This window comes from Grampus griseus (assembly GCF_964374135.1).
Source record: "Grampus griseus genome assembly, chromosome: 16".
In the NCBI taxonomy this organism is placed as follows: domain Eukaryota; kingdom Metazoa; phylum Chordata; class Mammalia; order Artiodactyla; family Delphinidae; genus Grampus; species Grampus griseus.
This window is the reverse complement of record NC_139010.1, coordinates 47,943,781-47,967,356: the sequence shown is the minus strand read 5'-3', so window position 1 is coordinate 47,967,356 and position 23,576 is coordinate 47,943,781. Positions and strand designations below refer to the sequence as shown.

Genomic DNA, 23,576 nt, shown 5'->3' with positions numbered 1-23,576 from the left:
ATAAATTATTATGTATAAAATAAGCTACAAGGATATATTGTACAACACGGAATATAGCCAATCTTTTATAATAACTATACATGGAGCATAACCTTTAAAAATTGTGAATCACCATATTGTATGCCTGTAACTTATGTAATATGGTACATCCACTATACTTTAATTTTTTTAAAAAAAGAGCAGGGAAGAAACCACAGTGCCTTTCATAACCCAGGCTCAGAAGATGCACACCATCACTTTCACCCTGTTCTATCCTTAGAAGCAAGTCACCAAGTCTAGTTCACACTCACAGGTGGGAAAGTTATACTTCACCTCTTGAAGCCAGGGGTATTGAAGAATTTGTGGACATACAGTACTTTAAAAGTACAACACAGGGATTCAGGAAATGGAAACTAGAGGAAAATTCAAAGTGGAAGTGACACTTGAATGGGGAGGATTTTAAATGGTTGACATGGGGAGGAAGAGCTATCAAATCGAGGGGACAACATGGACACAGAGAGGCACAAGGGAGAAATGTAGATGTATTTGAAGAGACAGATTAGTTCTATTAGGACACATGTAGGCATGTAATTGGAGATGTACTTGGAAGGTGTGTTGGTCATAATTTGTGGGCTCCTGGGATGCCAGGTTGTTTTTAATTCTGTGGGTGATGGGGATTCTTAGAAAACTTGTGCGTGGAGGAGTGATGCAAACACAGTTGTGCTTTAGGATGATTAATCAGACAGTGATGTTCGAGGTGGATTGTAATAGGCTAGAGCTAGCGGCGAAGACACAAATTGGCAGATTCCTTAAATTAACATCAAGGCTCTATTGATAAGAGTCCAGTGGGAAAACAGTAATCACACTAGGCATTTCAAACAGGGGATTTAATATGGGGGAATTTTACAAGATGTTAAAAGGCTGAAAGAACTAGAAAGGGAAACTAGCCTTGCAGGAGGGATTTAAACTTTGCCTGGCCATTTCCCCTATACTATGTAATGCTGGCCTAAAAGTTTTAAACCAATGGGACAGCAGTGAGACTATATGGTGGTAAAAAGTCAAATTAAATGCTAATGAGATTTGGGGATGAATTGGCATAAAAGCTAACACTTGACGTAGTTCCTGTGACGAGTCAGGTATTGGTCTAAGTGCTTCATATATATTAATTCATTTAATCCTCCAAACAACTGTATGAGGGAGGTACTATTATTATGTCATTTGACAGACTGGGAAACTGAGTTGCAGAGGACCCAGTAACTTGTCCAAGTGTACGCAGCTAGGAACTGTCCGAGGTGGGATTCAAACATTGACATCTTCCTGCCAGAGCACATGCTCATTACCATAGCACTATACTGTTTTTCTGAGGAATCAAAAATGGTTCTGATTAGGAAATGGTGAGGTCATTAAGTAGAAATAGAGTCAAAACAGACACTTTGGGGTGGAGTGTGGAGGGGATAGCAGGTTAATGTATTGGGTTGTAGACCACTATGAAGTTAATACTGGGCACCATTTAACCATCTCCTCCTATTTTTACTTCCCCTTACAATCTGAGACCCAGAGGAAAGACCTATAAATGAACCCACTTACTTATCCCAAGTTAATCCAAGGGGAAAGTGTGAAAAATAAATGTAACTAAACTAGTGCCATTAAACTTATTGTAACACCTGGTTTTTTTTTTTTTTTACATCTTTATTGGAGTATAATTGCTTTACAATGGTGTGTTAGTTTCTGCTTTATAATGCCGGGGACCGGCCCCAGCTGGACAGGATTCACCCAAAGGGGAGGACGGAGTCGGCGTGGACAGAGCACAAGACACCTCAGAGGATGCAAGGCTCTGACAAATTTATTTTCAAGATTCCAAAAGCTTTTATACTATAAAGTGATCTTATTTTCAAATTCAACATCCTCATTCCCATGCCAAAAACTCCCCCACATAGGCCACAAAACAAAGGTGGTTTACATCAGCAAATTAATCAAAACAAATTAGGTAATTTTCCCATCGCCCAGAGTCTCTTTCATCTCCTGTGGTTAGGTACATGTTGGTCACATCTACGTCAGGAACACAGTCTGCGGTTTTCTCATTCTTCTCAGAAGATTAAGGTGTTCTTGTACCTGTACATTCTGCTTGATCAAGCCATAAACTTAAACATATAATTCTATTAGTAATTAACAATATTCAAACAACATTTCATCTACAAATTTCCCAACCCTACCATAATAATCAAAACAATACACATTATTTTTATGCTTCTAAAAAACTATGGAAGCGGGCATTGTACCATAAACTCATTGATTAAACTCACTGTTGCATAAAAACTCGCCACCATACCCAGGTATTTTCCAACATGTTTATAACTCTACTGGGAGGCCATGACTCTCACAATTAAAATCAAAAACTACTGCAAAAATATTCCCACCATTGTATTTCCCCAACAAATATAATCATTAAAGGAGCCGAAGTAGCTACAATTCTTTTCTTGGTTTTTACCCTAACTTGGGGTTTTTCTTAAACCCCTGCATTAAAACTATACATTTTTCCCAACACCAATAACAATCCTACAAAAATCATCTTAGGCAAAGGCAGGGGAAAACAAGGGGAACCACACAGAGGAAAGCTTTGCTTCCACACAAAAAAGCTGTGGTTCACGGAGGAAATGGGAAACAAAGTCCTGCTGCGGCGGGAGAGCAGCTGCTATTGGCCAGGTCTCTTGTCTGCTACCTGGGTTCCCATCTGAGCTGGGCGTGGGAATCGAAGCAGCCATGGGGACAGGAGACCTCCCTCAAAACAGGTGAGGGTTCAGGCCCCTGCAAAGTTGGGGGGGTGAGGGTCTGTGCCCCACCTCTGTTGGCCCCCAAGTTCTCTCCTGATGGCCCCTCTGCGACTGTGCCTGTCTTAGGTTGTTCCTTCCCTGAGGAATCTTACCCGTCTCTGGCTAACCAGCCATCCTCCGGGGCCAAGCAGGGAGATGTGAGGTGTGTGAGTGAGCGAAGTGCAGCGCCTCCAGAGAAGGTCAGTTCTCTGTCACCTTGGTAGCCTATGCCCCCGTGGCCTCCACGCCCAGCACCTGCCCTGGGATTCCCTCGCCAACTGGCGGGGCCCCGGCTCTGGTCACATGTCTTCGGGAACCCAGGTTTCTCCTCCAGGGAGAGCCCAGCTTACAGCACTGGGCAAGAGAGACCGATTGCACGGCACCAGCCACCAGGAGGCCTCAACCTCAGTGTGGGCAGGAAAGCCCAGGCACCAGCCTTGGGCAAGGAGATTGTGAAAAGAGAGCGCCTCTTGGCAAAAGGGCAAGAGGGGCCGTTGCAGGACAGAGGAAGGAAAAACTTCCATCAGCAGGAAGTCCCAGGGAGGGAGAGCTTTCTCTGCCCAGGGATACCAGGCTCTTGGCTCAAAGCAACTCCATGTATGGGGCATGATATAAAGATATGCCCCCTAGCCACGGTAAAAAAGGGAGCTGCTCTTCATGGAACAACAGGGTAAGGGGAAATGTAAAAAACCCTGTGTTCAGGAAGCTTTGCAACCGAGAGCTTTGCTTTTCCAATTTTATGTCTGACAGCATCAGCTTTACAGAGGAGAACTTTGCCTCTCCATATTTGTGCCTGATAGCATCAACTTTGCTTGACACTACGGGTCTCGTCCGTGCTGAGACTCAAAGGCACTTCCTATACGGCTCCCAGCATTATAACACAGTGAATCCGTTATACATATACATATGTTCCCATATCTCTTCCCTCTTGCGTCTCCCTCCCTCCCACCCTCCCTATCCCACCCCTCTAGGTGGTCACAAAGCACCGAGCTGATCTCCCTGCATAACACCTGGTTTTAGTCAGATTCTCTGTCTCAGCTTTGAGATTGATGAAATTTCCAGCATGGAATAAAGATTAAAGAAGATCCCTGAGCAGTGAGGCAGGGCAGGAAAGCAGAATGACTTTTCTAACTCTTTCTATGTCATGTTCCCAAGAGTGTCAGCAATAGGAAATGGAATGGAAACTGCAGTTGAAGAAGTGAGCGATAGACATTAATGTCACTTCTTTGCTCTATGTTAAAATAGCCCTCCTTTCATGAAGTAGAAAACATGCTACTTATAATGGCTATTGGCAGGCATTGTTATTACATGACTGAGTTTTTAATTTTTTTCTTTTTCCCCAGAAGTCCCACATGTCAGACTTCATATCAGAGACTGTAGTTTAGGATAAGATTTCTGTAAGCTGTTTGTAGTCTTTTTCTTTTGTTTTAAAATTCAAGATTCATAATTTCTATGTTTTCAAGAGCTTGATTCTTGCGTAAACCTGAAAAAATGCACCGAATTCTAAAAATCCTAATGTTACAGTTCTTTAGGAATAAAAATGTGTGGGACAGGGAGCTCTAAAGTTGACTGGCAGTTCCTTCTTTTCCAAGACCTTCTTGTCTTGGTTACAGAATTGTAAGAACATCAGCTTTTGACTTTAGTTAAGCTTTCATGGTGTCCATTCATTGATTGTTTCCCCTTCTCCCTACAGACATTTCTTTTTCATGAAGCAGTAATATTTACTGTGTGAAAGAGTACGTAAGAGTGCTGAAGAGTTGGGGCTGGAGTTAGGATCAAACAGAAGGAACATGGAACCTTATGGGGATGGAGAGTGTGGGCTGGTAATGTTGGTCTAGTTATATCCTATTTCCTTTCCACATTTGCCTGGTATTACATGGTTGCTCATGTGGATGTGGCAACCTAGGAATCAGTGTTTGGGGCATGGAGAGGTTAATGAGGCGTGAAGATGGTTTGTAAGATCTCTTTCCTGATTCAATGACCATGTGACTTAGAATGAAGGTGGTGGAGCTCTTCACCTAAAATAGAAAAGGTTGAATGGATGTCTTTATGTATTTTCAGTATATAGCACACCAGTTGCTGCTGCTTCCTTATGTACCATTGGTGTGCTGGAACTGGCTTGTACCAGCTCATGAGAGCTGATTGTTAAATATTTAGGAACTTTGTGAGTTAGTGTTTAAACTTTTGGTAGCTTGAAATTCACTATGGTGAGTGTATTTGCACCACAGAAATTGACAGATGATACAAATGAGGGCTATTCTTTTTTCTTTCAGAGAAACAGTTTATCAACATACTACTGTCTATACCATACTCAAGGTGGACAGCATTGCTAATCAAAAAAGGCACTCTTTTGGGACTTCCCTGGCCGTCTAGTGGTTAAGATTCGGTGCTTCCACTGTAGGGGGTGTGGGTTCGATCCCTGGCTGGGGAACTAAGATGCTGCATGCCTCCCCCTCCCCCACCAGAAGGCACTCTTTTTTTTGCTAAGCTCAGATTTGGATTCAGAATCCTTCTCAACACACTGCTTTGGATAGCAACCACCCATGAATAGGACTGAGTGCATGAGATGAGTAGTATTTGCCAGCTCTGCCATGAAAGAGTTTCCGCCGTTGTCCCTGGTATTAGGTGACAGTATCTTACACTGAGGAAGGTTGCCTGGGGTTGACACTTTTGCTGGAACATTTTAGTAATTTTTGACATGAAGTCAAGGCATCTTCCACAGAGAAACCACAGTAATACCAAACTTTAGTTGCAGTTGATTAAAGCATAATCAGATACAGGTATTCAGCACTAATGTAGCCTTTGAAGTAAACTATACTTCAATAAAAAACAGAAAAAAAGCTACCCAGCAACATCACTAATTCTTTCTTTTGTTTTCTTGATGTGTCTATACCACCCCAAACATTAATTATTCATCTGGATGTTCATTGATTAATTCAATGAACATTTACTGAGTCTCTTTGGGTTAGGTATCTATTGCTGTACAGCAAGTCATCCAGAAAACTCAGTGGCTTAAAACAACAATAATCATGTATTAGTGCTCAGGATTTTTGTGGGTTAGGAATCCTAGAATGGCTGGGTTGGCTGATTCTGACATATTAGAACCACAGTCACATATCATTACTTTTGTATCATGAGGTTGAACTTGGATGTTGGCTGGGACTGAGGTTGTTTGAAGCTTGCCTGCGTCTGAAGGGTCACCTTCTATGGTGGTTCACCAAACGGCTAGCAAGTTAGTGCTGACAAGATGGTTCCTTTCCACATGGGCCTCTCCACAGGATTGCTGGGGTGTCCTCAGGTCACAGTGGGTGGCTTCCCCAGGCCAATAAGTGTAAGTGTCTGGGAATATTGAGTTCTTCATTTTGGGAAGTGAGGCAGTAAAGAGGACTTCGCACTGCTCCTGAGATGCTTTCCCCCCTGGTATTGCATGACCAGTTTGCTCTCTTCAGTTAAGCCTCTGATGAAAGGTAACATCTTTGGGAAGATCTTTCCTCACTAACACCTATCATGTTCTTTTGCCTTACCTAGCTATATTTTTCTTCATAGAGTTTATCACTGTATAATATAATATCGCATATTTATTTATCTTTCCCTCACTAGAATAAAAACTTCTCCAGGGTAGGGACCTCATATGTCCCTAGTGCTTAGAACAGTGTCTGGAAATGAGCAGGTGAGAATACTGGTTGTATAGTTAGACTTGGATATAGACTCTGACTCTGCTCTTTATTAGACCTGTGGGCAAATTATTTAACTTCTGTACATGTCAATGTTTCCAGCAAAAGATAAGATTAAAAATACCCACCTCTTGGTGGTGTTATAGAGATTTTTAAGTGACATGATGTATGTAATACTTAGCATTGTGCTTGTACACAGCAAGAATCTATAAAATGTTAGCGACTGCAATTATTGTTGCTGTTGCTGTTACTGAGATGATAAACTCAAGCATAGAGTGAAAGGTCACTTGACAGGGATGTCACTGATATGGCTCAGTGGTTAGACTCATCAGCGCTTTTTCTCAGGCTGTGCTCCTATGTTATTCCTCTTCTTAGTTTGGTTTTGTTTTGTTTTCCTTTCTTAAAGGTCCTGAACAGGCTGCAGAGTAAATATGGCTCCCTGTACAGAAGAGACAACGTTATCCTGAGTGGTACTCACACACACTCGGCTCCAGCAGGATATTTCCAGTACTCTACATTTGTGATTGCCAGTGGAGGATTTAGCAATCGAACTTTTGAGTACATGGTTGCTGGCATCATGAAGGTAGGCAAGGGACCCCAGAGGACCCCAACGTTCTTTAGCATTGCTTACAGTGTTTTAGGAGTGGTGTGGTGTGATACGGAGAGTCCCTATAGGATCTCGGTCTGAGCACAGTCTTAGCACCTACTTCCCTTTCTCCTTTTTGACTCCCTTGTAGCTTCTGGTTCTGAGCTGTGGGATGCTAGTCCTGAGGCGCTGATTGATTGGGAGAAGAGGGTTCTATGGCAGTAAGCCTCATATGGTCACCCAAAGACACAGAAAACATTTTGTATCTATAACCCTTATAAATTATAGGGTCCCACATAGTCAGTTCTCTGCACAAAGTCACTTGAAAAGAAATCCACCAAGGGACTCAAAGTAATTACAAATAATTTCGAGCCTTCCTTGTATTTCCCAAAGAGCATAGAAGGGGATCCAATTTACACCACACACCCTCATTTCTCAAGTCCTCTATTGCAGCTCTAGACTGACGTGGGGCTCTGAACTGATACCCTCAAACTCTTATCCCATTCCTGGTTTGGGTAGCTTTTACTACTCTCTCCTGTCTTCCAGGTAATTATTTTCTCTCATAGAATCCTTGCTAATGTTTTCTTCATTCCTTTGTCTCTCAGGTTTTGTCTCTCTCTACCTGTTCTCATAAAATTACCACCATCCACCGCCCCCAAATCCAGGGATCCATCTGGCAAAGGAAGAAATGTCTTTACAACAATGTTTTTCAAAGAGCAAATAACAGTCTATGAATGGCTTTATGAAATCAATTTCATACGTTGTGATAAGCTTTAAAAAAGGAACTAAAAGAGACTGGAAAATAACATAATGCATGACACACAGGGTATAGTTTGTATTGTGAACTTTTGTTTTAGGATACATATCTTGATGTGTATTGAGTTATGATGAAAAATGTATCAATTACTATATTTCTCAGTCCAAAAAGTTTGAAAAGCTCTGCCTTAGAGGGTGTGAGCAGGAGGATGGAGAGTTGTAAGGTCAAGTCTCCCATTTTGGCCATCTGAAATGGCAGACAGTTCCTGACTTGGCAGTCCTGAGACACTCAGGTCGTTCCCTATACACAGCATTTCCTCATCTCAACCCGGAAGGTCATGTCTGTTACCCTCAGAATGACACCAGCTTTGTGGTTCTCCAGCTTTCATCCCTTAGCAGGGACAAGTTGGAGACAAAAGAAATTTTCCACAGGGTTCTTCAGTTTATATCAACTAAGTCTTAATGCCCACCAGGATTTCTAACTTTACTTTTTTTTTTTTTTTTAACGTATAGAGCATTGAGATAGCACATGCAAATATGAAACCAGGCAAAATCTTTATCAATAAAGGGAATGTGGATGGTGCACAGATCAATCGAAGCCCTTCTTCGTACCTTCGGAATCCACAGTCAGAGAGAGCAAGGTGAGGGTGCGATTATCTAGATAAAATCATGTGTTCCCTTTAGGAACCAGCAACAAAATCTAAGAACAGGGTTGTAACTTGATGGGTATGGTGAGATCCTGAAAGGGTATTAAAGCTGAAATAATTTAAAAACATGCTGATAATCTAAGACAAGCAGAAATAAAAAGAGAATGCAGAAGCACAGACCAGCCTATGCACATGTCTTCCCCCTTTGCTGGTTGTGGGAGTCAGATGTGAATGTTTGAAGGACTCTGGCTTTCAAAGAAGGCACAACTGTGGTCTCATCTTAGCTTTATCACTTCCTAGTTGTGTAACCTTTAGAGATCCACTTAAATCTTAATTTAGGGGTTCTCTGCTTCTCATCTGGAAAATATAAAAATGTGCATAACGTATATTTGTTCGACTAATGAACAACTCTTTCAAGACGTAAGACATTATGCCAGCAAGACATAAAACTGGCATAATTGAATGGGACAACTAAGGAAGCCCATTATTTTTTAATTTTTTATGTGATGAACGAGGTTTGTGACAGAAGAGAAGTACTTGGCTACTATAGCAGAGTAAAATAATATCGCAGTTCAACTTGACCACTTGACATTTCATATTTGTCTCTATATTTTTTAAAAGATTTCAAAGGAGTTGATTTTTAGAAAATATAATCTGATTTCCCTTGAAAGGACATAAAAGAACCCTTTAAATTGTAGGTCAGGAATGCTTTTGATTTTGCACATTCCCTGCTATTTTTAAGAGATTTCACTAAAATTTAGTATGAGTAGATATTTCAAAGACAAAACCTTTTTTAAAGAAATAATATATGCTATATAATATTGCATATTTTATATAAAAATGTATATTTCATCTCCAGTTAGCTGACCTAATGCCCCTTTGCTCACAGTTGCAAATCATTTCTTTAGCTGAGAAATGAGATCCTGGATGCAGTTTGTAGAACTAGAGTGTCAGGGAGCCTTGCTTACTGAGAGTCATTTTGGTTTTGGTTTTTGTGTCAGCTTCTGGCTGAGGGGGTCATACATGAGGGCCAGGCTCTAACCTAGAACTCACTAAGTTCCTCTGTTTTGCTGACTAGGTATTCTTCAAATACAGACAAGGAAATGGTACTCTTGAAAATGGTAGATTTGAACGGAGACGACCTGGGTCTTATCAGGTACTCTATTTACTTAAAAAAAAAAATTTCTGTTTGAATGATTTTCCTTAATTACAGGGGGGAAAAAGAGACCAGAACAGTGACAGCAGAGACTGAGAATAAGCTGAGTGGTTGAATCATATCTGGGGTCCGGCCATGGGCCCTCACGCAACGTTCTCAGCATCCCAGGGCTTAGTTCCTCACCTGTAAAACAGGACTAATAAAAGGATTATGTGAATGAGGGATCTGGGTGAAGAAGTTTAGCATAGCGTCTGACATATAATAGATTCAGTAAATGCTAGTGGTTATTACTGTATCAAGATCTCATATGGTGGTAGACAATGATCTCTTGGAAATGAGAAAACAATCTGACCAACCAGCAAGTGATTATGGGTTTGAGGTTATTTCCCTGTGCTTTTCTGAAAGGATTAAGTCTAATGTAGGACAATGCCAATTAGTGATAAAAGCAGAACCGAGACCACCTAACAGAAGCAGATGAGGCAAAATTACATCTTGGCACAGATTTTAGCTCCATTTTGTACGTAAGGAAACACATGAATTTTGTTTTCTTTGACAAGAAAGCATTTGCATTCACGTGTGATTTTGGTTGCTGCAATTGAACTGACTCAGGAATTGTCTGGATAGGTAACAGTTTCAGACACCTTGACCCGTGGACTTCCAAACTGACACAGAAATGTCCTAAGGAAGCGGATGATAGCACGTAGGTGCAAGAGTCAAATGGCTTGTGTTCATTCCGGGCTCTCATTCTTAGTGGCTGTGTGACTTTGGTCAAGTTACTTAACTGCTGTGTCTCAGTTTTCTTACTCTAAAATTGAGGGATAAAATGAGTCCTTAAATGTTGATAATAACTGTTCTTAAAGGGGGTAGGAGTCTTCCGGGGGATTATAAAATATTTAAGTAAAATTTCTATGTGAATAAAATTAAGTAAATTGAAAGTAATACGAGGTGAAGAAAAACATTGAAGACTGACCCACAGTTCAGATACTAGGGTTGGTCCTATAACTGGGTAGAGAACAGCATGGTGGTAAGGAGTTTGGGTTTTAGCATTTAGGTTTTAGATATAGGTTTTAGGACTTGAATTCAAGCCCCAGCTCTGCCCCTTACTAGCCCTGTGCCCTGGGGAAAGTAATTTATCTACTTGCACCTCAAGTATTTTGTTTGAAAATGGGAATAATGATACCTCATGGGATTGTTTGAAGATTAAATGAGATAGTGCATACAAAACTCTAGTTCTATGCCTGGCATAAAAAGAGTTTAATAATTTTAGCTAAAAGGTAAGTAGTAGAATAACATTCTACCTCTTCTAAAAATGCCATTATTGGCATCTCAGAGTGCTTGAAACTCTTAGCATTCGTGTTACTTCTTTGGGGTTAAAGTGAGGTCACTAAAAATTCCCTGATAAAATAACCTTTATTATGTGGGTTGATAAAATAGGACTCATTCTTTGTTTACAGTTAATTCATCTACTGATTAGTTGCCACCTAGCATTTAACTCAATAGGCTTTCTAAATGTCAGGCATGCAACTGTGTGCTTGGGCTATATTATTATGAATAAAGCATAGTCCCTATCTTAGTTTTATAGGCTAGTGTGGTGATCTGGGCAGGAGACAAGAGACAGACAGACAAATGATCATAACATAATCAGATGGCCATCAGTGCTGTCACCTGGGCATAAATAAATGCTGTGGGAATTTGGAGGTGGTAGCACTGAGCTCTACCTGGGAGCATCGTGAAAGGCTTCAAAAAGGAAATGACACTGAACTGGACCTGAAGGAGCCATGGGAGTTCTCATGGAGCCGTGAAAAAACTGCATTGTGAGGCCAGATTATGGGCTTAGGTCAAGGAGTGGCTGAGAGATGAATCTAGAAAGCTAACCTACCTCTTGATTTTGGATCGCTTTAATGGGGAATTTGGTAAGGAGACAGGATAAGGACATGTATGTATGACTAGTTAGAGAATTCGCAATTTGTTAGGAGAAGAAAGTGCCTTTTCCCTTATAGTTTCTACTTAACTCTTGGCTGAATAACTGAGACCATTCATGATTTCCTTTTTTAAAATTTTATTTTATTTTAAAATTTATTTTTAATTTTATTGGATTATAGTTGATTTGCAATGTTGTGTTAGTTTCAGGTGTACAGCAAAGTGATTCTATTGTACATATACATACACTCGTTCCTTTATTTTTTATTTTTTTAACATCTTTATCGGAGTATAGTTGCTTTACAATGGTGTGTTAGTTTCTGCTGTATAACAAAGTGAATCAGCTATACATATACATATGTCCCAATATCTCTTCCCTCTTGTGTCTCCCTTCCACTCTCCCTATCCCACCCCTCTAGGTGGTCACAAAGCACCGAGCTGATCTCCCTGTGCTATGTGACTGCTTCCCACTAGCTATCTATTTTACATTTGGTAGTGTATATATGTCCATGCCACTCTCTCACTTTGATTTAGTTTCTGAATCATTGAAGAATGCCAAGAGGACACTCAAAGTGCTATTTTGGGGACCAGATTCTCTTTGCTTCCTTGCATATAACTATATAACATATCTGGCAGTCCCAGGGTCAACTGTCAATGTTATAACAATGCTTTTCCATCTGCTGTGCTTAACAGCCTGCAATAACTTTCTGCTGTTTCTATAGCCTCTGTATATTATCCTTGATGAAATTGCCCCTGCAATTGCCTCTTGTTGCATAGGGATAATTGCTCTTTGAATACAGTAAAAATGATCCAAAGTGTAAAGTCAAATCTGGGCTGCTAAGTAACTCAGCCACCATATGTAGGTACCTACTATTAGGCAGGATGCCAAGGTATGAGGAGTTTAGAAGCACAGAACCTCAGATTTGCAGAGCATGAAGATCATCGAAGTTTAAACCTCAGCTGAGGCCTGGAAAGGTGATGTGACCTGCCCAATGTCGCAGCCAAGACTATTCTCTTCACCCTGAAAACCATGTTGAAGTTCATAATTTATTCCTTGCTACTTTCATTGTTGTTTTCATTTCTTCATTCAACAAGTCTGCACCAGACACCTACTATGTGCCAGGAAGGGCTTTCCAGTCCTTGGAATGATGCATTTCCAGTAAATGGTCATAACGTCAGGAGTCAAATACCTGTGTCTGTGCTCCTTGAGCAAATCCTTTAAAATCTCTGAGACTCAGTTTCCACATTTCTCAAATGTAGATGTAACATCTCTCCACATAGAGATTATTATGCATTCATTCATTTATTAAATATTGTGGAAGATGTGTGTCATGAACTGAACTAGTACTATACAGATACACTGAGAAAAAAATTGGTTGTGGTTCTTATAGAACTTATAGTCTACTGGTGGAGACAAAAGGTAATCATATAGTCATACAAATGCATGTATAATTATAATTGGGTTAATTGCTAAGAAAGGAAGGTATGAAGAGCTATCTTAAAGGGACTTGACCTGGTCAGGGAGATTGGGAAAGGCTTCCCTGAGGAAGAGACAATGGAACTGAAAACCAAAGGAAGGGTAAGAATTAACTGGCAAAGTGGGGGGTAAAAAAGAACATTTAACACAGATGGGAAAACATGTGCAAAAGTCCTGTGGCCTGTTTGAGGTGCTGATAGTTCTGTGTGGGTGGAGTGCGAGGACAGTGGGGCATGGTGTTGTGAATTAAATTCAGAGGTAGAGATTAGATGCCATGATAAAGATTTGGGTCTTTAAACAAAGGGGAATAGAAAATCACTGAAGTGTTTTCAGCTGGGGTTGGGAGCTGGGGGCTCTTGAAGGGTTAGGAAGAGTAGTGACTTGAGGGATGAAAGAATTATGTGCATGAAACTATTCCATAATCCATCAAGTCCTCTACAATTGTAAGGCCAACATTTGCCTCACTTGATCTGTCTATAAGGAAAATATTTCTTTTTGACTGATACTACTGTATGAAAAAACAGTAAATGATTTTTCTCCAGACGTGGAGAACATGTTTGGGATGTTCTGTATTAAAATATAAGCTGTGTGGCAGTCACAAAATTCACTTAGGGAGATTCTGGAAGGCACCTCAAAGAAGGAGTCTGTGGAGTGGAGTTCTGGGAGATCCTGATGTAGTAAGATGCTATGGAACGAAGAAACGATGAAGGGAGAAAACAAAACAGGTTTCAAATATCTGTACCAAGAGAAGAATCACAGGGGTGGGCAGATAATCTGAATGGAGGCTCTGGGAGTGGCAGCTGGGAACACTGACTCATTTCCTCAAGTGTGGTGCAGCCGGACAGGCTCTGTCTCACTTCTCTTCCTTTCTCCTATCTTTTCCCGTCTGCCAAGTTTCCTTTCTCAAGTTTGTAGGAGTTGCATGGACCCTTCTTTTTTTTTTTTTCTCACCTCATTAACGCTTTAGGAGTCAGTATCGCACGGCTTCCTTCAGAGCTGGAAGGAAGGTCTGAGCAGATTTTTGAATAATTTCTCTATTGTCTTCTGTTTTACACATTGCAAATCCTTTTATTTTTACAGAAAGGGGTTATCCTTTCAAGGCACATTTTCAGAAGACAACAAGGGGCAGTGATTTGTGCAACCTATTTGAATAATTTATGTACACACTTAGAAAAACCCAATTTATGAAATTAATTCATTCGAATGATACTGACTTATGGAACTCAGTTTGAGGGGTGTGTGTGTGTATAAATCTTCTCTATGATTTCTGACTATGACTTCTTGAATTATAATTTCTAACTGTTTATCCTCTATGACTCTCTATTCTCCCCCCTACATTCTCTCCTCAGTGTACTTAACCCCACGCCGAGAGCAAATGTGGAAACCTCAGTGACTGCCTTTCACCAGCCATTCTTGACCTTTTCTCCATCTCATCATCATGTCTTTATAAATACCTTCTCCATTAGCCTTCGCTCTGGTTTGTGAAGCCCCGCTCTGTTTCTACATCCTGAATTTCTCTTTCCTATTCTGCCTCTTCTATGTTGTTGTGAAGCTTGACACCGTCTTCTTGCTCCAACTTTCCTACCAGCTTATTTGTGCTCTCCCTTTTCAGTGCAGTGTAGGCCTTGGTTATGTAGTGAGTTTTCGTTCTGTGTCTAGTCCATGCCCATGTAAAGTGAAGGTGCTTAAAAAGGGCTTTCTGATGACGAGGGTGATGAGAGTTGACTGATAGCAGAGATTAATCATACTTGTTAATTTAAATTGTCCCAAGTTTAGAAACCAAAGCTGTAAAAGCCAGCTGTCATAACTAGCAGAAGACATTGGACTTACTTTCCAAAGTCAACCATGGTTACTATTCAGGTACATTTTCTTCTGCCTATTTTCCTATGTGGAATGTATGATAAGAAATAAACATGACAAAAAGTCATTCTTTCAAGGTAGATGCTCTCTTAGTTTCATATACTATGGGTACTAGAAGCTTTAAAATACTATAAAAAATATTAACAATGTTATCTCCATGTATCTGAAGTGCTTTTTATTTGTTTTTGTAGTGATTCTCTTTATACCTAATAATAAATTTTTTGCCTCAAAAATCTATGTATTTTCAGTTAATATAGCTAACTCAGCTCTCTGTAGGTTAGAATATGCCATGTATATTTTTTCTATCATTTTCTTTCAACTCTTATTTGTTCTTACATTTTAGAAGTGTCTGTTATGAATATCATATAGCTTTATTTATTTGTTTTTTACTCTGATAATCTTCATCTTTTAATGAGTGAATTTAGTTTATTTTTATGAATTATGATTATTATGTATCTGGACTTGTCTATATCTCTGCACTTTGCTATTTATCTCACTTTTTCAGTGCTTTTTATTCCTTTTGGGATTGATAGACTAAAAAAAATCTTTAAATGGAAAATTATAGTTTCCAAAGATGGTGGCAACAATAGCTCTTACCTTATGTATTCTATACAAAGTGACCTTGCCAGTCCCCTTCAAGAGTGGAGATTTTTCCAGCCCTTGAAACTTGGCCAGCCCCGGGACCACTTTGATCAATAAAAGATGAGAGAAGTGACACTATGCCAGGGCTGGCAAAGTTGTTTTTTAATAGACTTTATTCTTTAGAGCAGTTTTAGATTCACAGCAAAATTAAAGTACAGAGATTTCCCATATACACCTGCCCCCAAACATGCACAGCCTCCCTCGTTATTAACACCTCCCACCAGAGTGGTACATTTGTTACCATCCATGAACCTATGCTGACAGGTCATTTTCACCCAGAGTCCATAATTTACATTAGAGTTCACTCTTGGTGTTGTACAGTGGTTTTTAAAAAATCTTCCTTTTGTTCGTGTATTTCCTAAAATTTCTAAGGTGAACAAAAATAACAATTTAAAATCATCTGGTAATCCTGGGCCTCAATAACTTCTAATATTTTGTTATATAGCCTTTCAGACCTTTACCTAATCATGTTTATTTTTCTTTATTTTTTGAAAATGACACTTTATTGTATATACAATTTGGCAACTTCTTCATTTACAATTACCTTATGAATATCTTTCAGTGCTACGTAGTATTTTTTATTTTATTATTATTTTTAACATCTTTATTGGAGTATAATTGCTTTACAATGGTGTGTTAGTTTCTGCTTTATAAAAAAGTGAATCAGCTATACATATACATATATCCCCATATCTCTTCCATCTTGCGTCTCCCTCCCTATCCCACCCCTCTAGGTGGTCACAAAGCACCGAGTTGATCTCCCTGTGCTATGCAGCTGCTTCCCACTAGCTATCTATTTTACATTTGGTAGTATATATAAGTCCATACCACTCACTAACTTCGTCCCAGCTTACCCTTCCCCCTCCCCGTATCCTCAGGTCCATTCTCTACGTCTGTGTCTTTATTCCTGTCCCACCCCTACGTTCTTCAGAACAATTTTTTTTAGATTCCATATATATGTGTGGGCATACGGTATTTGTTTTGCTCTTTCTGACTTACTTCATTCTGTATGACAGACTCTAGGTCCATCCACCTCACTACAAATAACTCAATTTCATTTCTTTTTATGGCTGAGTATAGACATTTCTCCAAAGAAGATACACAGGTTGCCAACAAACACATGAAAGAATGCTCCACATCACTAATCATTAGGGAAATGCAAATCAAAACTACAATGAGGTATCACCTCGCGCCGGTCAGAACGGCCATCATCAAAAAATCTACAAACAATAAATGCTGGAGAGGGTATGGAGAAAGGGGAACCCTTTTGCACTGTTGGTGGGAATGTCAATGGATACAGCCACTATGTGGAAAAGTATGGAGGTTCCTTAAAAAACTAAAAACAGAACTACTATACGACCCAGCAATCCCACTACTGTGCATATACCCTGAGAAAACTATAATTCAAAGACTCATGTACCACAATGTTCATTGCAGCTCTGCTTACAATAGCCAGGACATGGAAGCAACCTAAGTGTCCATCGACAGATGAATGGATAAAGAAGATGTGGCACATATATGCAGGGGAATATTACTCAGCCATAAAAAGAAATGTAGTATTTTTTAAATCACCATTTTGAAATTGTTGTATAGTTCCATTATATGTATGATAATGTACCAAACAAATCACCAATCATTTGACATTTCAGTTTATAGCTTTTTTCTATCATAAAGTACACTGTGCTAAGCATTCATGAGCAGATATCTTGTATATATTGCCAATGATTTCCCTAAGCTAAATTCCTAGAAGTGGGGTTGCTGAGCCAATAGAGGGATATTAGTTATTACAGCTTTTCTCATAATTTGCCAAATGGTCCTCTGGAAAACTTGCTGGTTTACACTGCTTCTACCCAAGCATGAATGGAGCGTTGTTTCCTGTGCTCTTGCCAATTTTGGTATTAACATGCTTTACAAATGTTAAGTAATAGACCCAAAAAAGCCAAATCATTCTTGTTTTCCTTTCAATTTCTTCAGTTCCTGGGTAGGCTGAATTAAAAAAACTATTCTTATTGGCTACTTCTTGTTTTACTTTTGTTGATTACTTAATCATACTATTTGGGATGCAAGAATTTTGATTGCAGTAACTTAATGAACTTAATGGAATCCACCCAAACCAGATATCTCTCCAGTAACATTATTAAGAGGGTATTTTTGTTTTTTTTTTTCATCTAGGACTTTTGAAGATAACAAAATGAGTAGTTGAGAATGGACATCTCTTCTCTTGAGCAGAGATGGTAGAAAGGTTCTCCAGGATGCAGGCCACCAAGTTTACCTGTAACTTTAGAAGGGGTCCTCTGGCTACAGCCCATTGTCCTTTAATCTGAGTAGTCTGGTCTGGAGTCATTGCTTCTGCTTGTTTCAAATTCAGGTTGCCGTTTGGGTAAAATTCCGGGCCTAATAACCCTTACAGTATAACACGATGCAACACCCTTTGCTTTCCTTTTCCCAGTAGTCTGTAGTGGGGTGAGGCCAGGAGGATGGTAAGGCAAGTGAAAAAGTGGTGTATTAATTCGGTGTGTGTTAAGAGGTGTTCATTAATGCCAGGCGATGCAATAGACCATGAAATTCCAGTGGCTTAACACATTAAAGATTTTAATGTGCACGTTTCCCACTCATGCAAAGTCTAATCAAAATTGGGTGGTCCTTCTTCACATATGTTATTGGTCAGATTCACATGCCCCACCCTGCCAGAGGGACTGGGAAGGAGAGGACATGTTGGTATTTTGTAAGCCCTCAAGTCTCTGCCACAAGAGGGCAGCGTTTCCTCATTTAATTATTTAAAGCTCATATTATATGGGGTGAATATACGCGTGCTGAATACACACATGCACACATATCATATATTTTAATTTTGTGTTTACCTTATGAAACACACATATACACAGGGCTTTGGATATCTTTTTCCCTTATAGTCATCATCACCACCAGCTGCAGCAGTATCAAAATCAGCATCAACATCATCATAGTGATGATTTATTCCATTCTTAGCACAAACCAGTCTTTGTGCTAAGCACTTCAGATATTTTTGTTCCTTTAATTGTCAAATGCCATGAGGTAGATAATACTATTATCATTATGTTACAGATATGAATACTGAGTTTCAGATAGGTTAAGTAACTTGTGTCTGATTCCAGAGCTCTTAGCCACTAAGACATATGGCCTCTATATTAGTTTCTTAGGGTTTCCATAACAAAGAACTACAGAATGGTTGGCTTAAAACAGCAGAAATTTATTCTCTCACAGGTCGAGAGGCCGGAAGTCTGAAATCAGGGTGTTGGCAGGCTTGGTTCCTTCTGGATGCTCTGAGGGAAAATCAGTTCCATGTCTTCCTCTTAGCTTCTGGTGGCTGCCAGCAATCCTTGGCTTGTAGATACATCACTCTGGCTCTGTCTTCATGTTCACATTGCCTACATCTCTATCTCTGGGTGTCTCTCTGTCCCTTTCCGCTTGTTATGAGGACACTAGTTGCTGGATTTTAGACCCAACTTAAGCCAGTATCATTTCACTTGATCTTTACCTCGTTTACACTCTAAAGACCATGTCTAAATAAGGTCCCATTCTGAGGTTCTGGTAGATGTGAATTTTGGGGGGGACACTATTGAATCCACTACAGCATCTTCTATTGTATTTGTCCAAAGGGCTCCCATGTTATTACACATCTTCATGAACACTACCTGTGAATGGAGGTACAATATTCTCTTCCCCTGTTGGTGGGCACTTAGGTTGGAGATGGCCACACCTAGCACATAGGACTCGGTGCACAGCACACAAAGGCGCTCCCTTCTCTGCGCTGACTAAGGTGCCTCGTTCGGGGAGCTGAGAGGGGGCTGGATTTCAGCCTCCACTTACCCCTTTGCCAGTCACCTTTGTGCGGAGCATGACCTCCATATGAACAGGGAGGCTCAGGTCTGAGAGAATGGAACCAGGGATGGGTTGTTACTGTTTTAGAATATTTAAGAAGCTCAATTCTGCATTTGGCTTTTCTGCTTCAGAATAGGAAGTACACAATGTCTGAATTGAAAGAGACACTAGAAAATGTCTCAGTTACATAGGAGAGAATAATTATACTATTCTGTATTAATTTGCTGTTTAGTGATTCACAAAGCATAGTTGAAATCTGTTTTTCAGTCTTAGGAGGCAGGGATCTAGAAAGTTTAGCTAACTTTGCTCCTTATAATGATAAGATCTCAAATCTCTTGACTTTCCTCAGCACCTCGATTCCATCATGCTGACTCAAGTAGAGCCCTGCCCTAGCCCTGACATAATCATTATTTTAAAAAGTTTATTATGAAAGACATAGTCATCCTTTTATGTCTATATTCTAACTTCTTTTGAAACTACCTAAACCTTTCTTCCTCTCTCTTGAACTTTGCTTTGATGAATACTTTTTGACCAGATAAAATAAACTGTAAGTAAGCATTCTTAAATTAAAATGACCACTTTTCTGCCTATCTTTATAAATATTCATCTCTTACCAAAGTACTTCGGTTGCTGTGACAAGCCTGATATTTTTATAGCATATATTTTAAAGGGCAGAGAAGGAAAAACAGTATCTTCTTATTCTGAAATGCAAATAACTTTTTTGAATACATTTTTTTTCAGTTTTGTAAAGAAAAAATTCAATTAATTTTCTATGGTCTAAAATAAATGAAAATAAATAAGAATTCAAGCCTATAGTCTAATTAGAGACCAAAATTCTTAGCATTTGCTTTCGCCCAGGTATTTATTGTGGTTCCTTGATGGTAGAGAACACACCTGATTCCTCTCTATGTTCCTTGGGGTTTAACATAAGGCCAACCACATACTTGGTTATTAATACATTCATATTGATTGAATGAATGGAGCAACCTCCGTCTCTCCTTGCCCTCATCCATTCTGCTCTGGTCATGCTGGTTATCCAGTCTCTGAACACACTGCACTCCTTTCCATCTCCGTACCTTTGCTACGAATGTCTTTTCTCCAGTCATCCCCTTGCCAAGTTCTTACTCATCGTTTTTTTCATTTTTTTTTAATCTTTATTGGAGTATAATTGCTTCACAATGCTGTGTTAGCTTCTGTTGTACAACTAAGTGAAACAGCCATATGTATACACATATCCCCATGTCCCCTCCCTCTTGACTTACTCATCTTTTAAGACCCAGCTCAAATGTCACATCATCTGTGAAGCATTTTTCAAGGGTAAGATGATGCCTTGTGCATCTCTATGTCCCCAGTGTCTGGCACAGAGTCAGAGTTAACTAAATGTATATTGAATGAGCGATTGAATGAACAGAAGAGACAGAGCCCACATCCCATAGCAGATAAGAACATGGGCTTATGGTCTGACAAACCCAGATTCATAGTCCTGCTTCTTGACTTACAACTCTGTGACCTTGGTCATGTTACTTCATCAGTCTGAGCCTTTGTTTCCTTGGTTTGAAATGGGGATAAGGAAAGCATCTGACTCAAAGGGTTCTTGTGAGAATAAAATGAGAACCTATATATAAAGTTTTTCACCCAATAAGTACTAAATGATAGTCTAACATTGATAGAATTGTTCTGTGGGTTTCCTTTGATTGCACTGGAGAGGTTGCATCTGGCTGACCTCAGTGTGACCATGTTGGAAATATTTTGGTTGGAGAGCCTTGGAACTGTCAGGGCCACCACCTCATTTTCCTTCCAAACTAAATGGAATAAAACTACAAAAAAGCATATTTCAACTGACTGGAAAATACTAGTTGACTAGAATATCCCTTGGCACTTGAGTCTTAGGAGAAAGAGAAAAAACCACAAAAAAGAAACGAATATAAGGGTTTTAAAACATATAGAAACCTTGCAAGTAACTTCTAGGGAATGACCTTAGAACTGCCTTCAATCCAAACTTCTGTATCTTTGCACCGTGGCAAATACACACCTTGGGGGCCGAATGCAGCCTATACACTGGTGACTTGGTCTAACACTATTAAAAAAAAAATTGAAATGGATGAAGGCAGTCAAAAAGTACTACAAACTTCCACGTATAAGTACTAGGGATATAATGTACAACATGAAAAATATAATCAGTACTGCTATATATTATATATGAAAACTCTTGAGTAAATCTTAAGAGTTCTTATCGCAAAAATTTTTTTCTTTAATTTTGTATGTGTATGAGATGATGGATGTTCACTAAACGTATTGTGATAATCATTTCATGATGTACATAAGTCAAATCACACTGTACACCTTAAACTCACACAGTGCTGTATGTCAGTTATCTCAATAAAATTGGAAGGAAACATTTTTCAATGGATGTCAGCATAACAAAAAGCAGTTATGGAAAATTTCAAATATATGCCAGTTTAGAGTGATTAGTCTAATGAATCTCCATGGAACCATTATCCAGCTTCAGTAATTAGCAATCCTCTGCCATTCTGTTTCATCCCTCCTTTCCTTTTTGTTTGTTTGTTTGTTTTGCTAGAGTATTTAAAAGCAAAAATACCGGATATCATTTATTCATGAATATTTCAGTGTGTATCTCTACCAGATAAAAACTTAGACAGATATAACTACAGTCCATTATCACAATCAACAAAATTAAAAATAATTTCTTAATATGATCTAAAACCTAGTCTGTGTTCAGTTTTCCCTGATTGTATCAACAGTCTTTTTCCAGTTGTTTTGAGTCAAAATCCAAACACAGTCCACAAACTACATTTGTTGGCTTTGTGTCTTAAGTCTCTTAACTTGTAACCATTCTTCTCCTTGGTCTCCATGCCATTTACTTTTTTAAATAGAATTTTTAAATCGCTACATTTTCCCAAAACCATGGATTTGTGGAAGATCTGGCAGCACTGGCTTATGCTCCCATCAGGCAGCATTTGGCCGCAGCCCAGTAGAGGCGGTGGTCCTTAGACTATGCGAGTGCCTCTGCAATTCACAGTCCCTATTGTACCAACCAGATTAACTCCTATGTTGCCTACCCAGCCCCCGTGGGTGTTGTGCTGGCTACCTCTGACCTACATATTACATCTGTTGGGTAACGAGAACTGAATACTGAATGATGACTTGAAGCCCCAAAACATCCCTAGTCATTAAGTCAATGTTCAGTTTTGTGTACGATATTACTTAGGTAGAAATGTTTTAAAAGCCTTCAGCGAAGAAAAATCAACAAAAGATTTTTAAAAATCCTAAATTAGCTTGAAAATTTATTGATTGGTATCTCTCTTTTCTTGAGTATTCTTGCTAATCTGCTTTACAGCCTTCTGTCCTGTAAACACCTTTTCCACCTGTGTCGAGGTTTGATCCTACAAAGGCCACTGAACAAGGTGTCACAAGACCCACACTTTAGCCTTGGTCCTGTATGACAAGTGGGCTTCCATCTTGCTTCTCCGAGACACCTTGTGAGGCGCAGGTAATACCAGCCTGTTTTTCAGGGTTGTTGTGAAATTCAAATGAAATGACAGATGTGAAATTAACTTGTGAACTCTATAAGCTCTACACTTAAACAAGGTATTACTATGCATAAGGATATACTGAATTATGCATAACATCCTCTTTCACACCCCTGTGCATTTACTCTGCTGTTCTTTCTCTCTGGAATGCGTTTAAGAATTAATTGCTAGTCATCTGTGGTCTTCAAACACTTTATGCCTCCTTATTTATAACATTTGTCACACTGTATCAAAGCCATTTGTTTACATCTTTGTCTTCTGCAAGATTCTAGAGTAAATTGCAATTTATTCAGTGCTCGGCACAGAGCTGACTCTCAGTAAATGTCTACTGAATTGGATAGGATTGATTTGAATAATTATTATGTGTGTACCTGTCTTGAAAGAGAAAGTCTATGTCGATACAATTCTTTAGGTATATCACCTGGTAACTAACCAGTATTGGCTCTTGTTAAAAGCTTATGATGAAGATGACAATGATGAAATATTTTTAATTTAAGTAAGTGGTCAGACTTCTTGAGTATATTATTAGTAATTTAAGTTTCATTAACAATGAAAGAACCTAAATGTTTTGATAGAATGCCTATCATCAAAAGAATTTTTTTTTTTTTTTTTTTTTTTTTTTTTTTTTTACAGCTGGAGAAACCTTAAGCTCCCAGT

General features: G+C 39.3%; 1 protein-coding gene across 4 annotated transcripts in view; it reads left to right on the top strand.

Moving 5' to 3' along the window:
* ASAH2 (N-acylsphingosine amidohydrolase 2) overlaps window positions 1-23,576 on the top strand; it is a gene marked incomplete at its 5' end in the record, with an annotated part of 79,123 nt that overhangs the window by 7,726 nt on the left and 47,821 nt on the right. For all 4 annotated transcript variants that reach the window (XM_082673894.1, XM_082673895.1, XM_082673896.1 and 1 more), the window contains 3 exons: window positions 6,870-7,046; window positions 8,319-8,446; window positions 9,531-9,608. In XM_082673894.1, coding sequence (XP_082530020.1) covers window positions 6,870-7,046; window positions 8,319-8,446; window positions 9,531-9,608 — 383 coding nt within the window. The remainder of the gene's footprint in view (window positions 1-6,869; window positions 7,047-8,318; window positions 8,447-9,530; window positions 9,609-23,576) is intronic.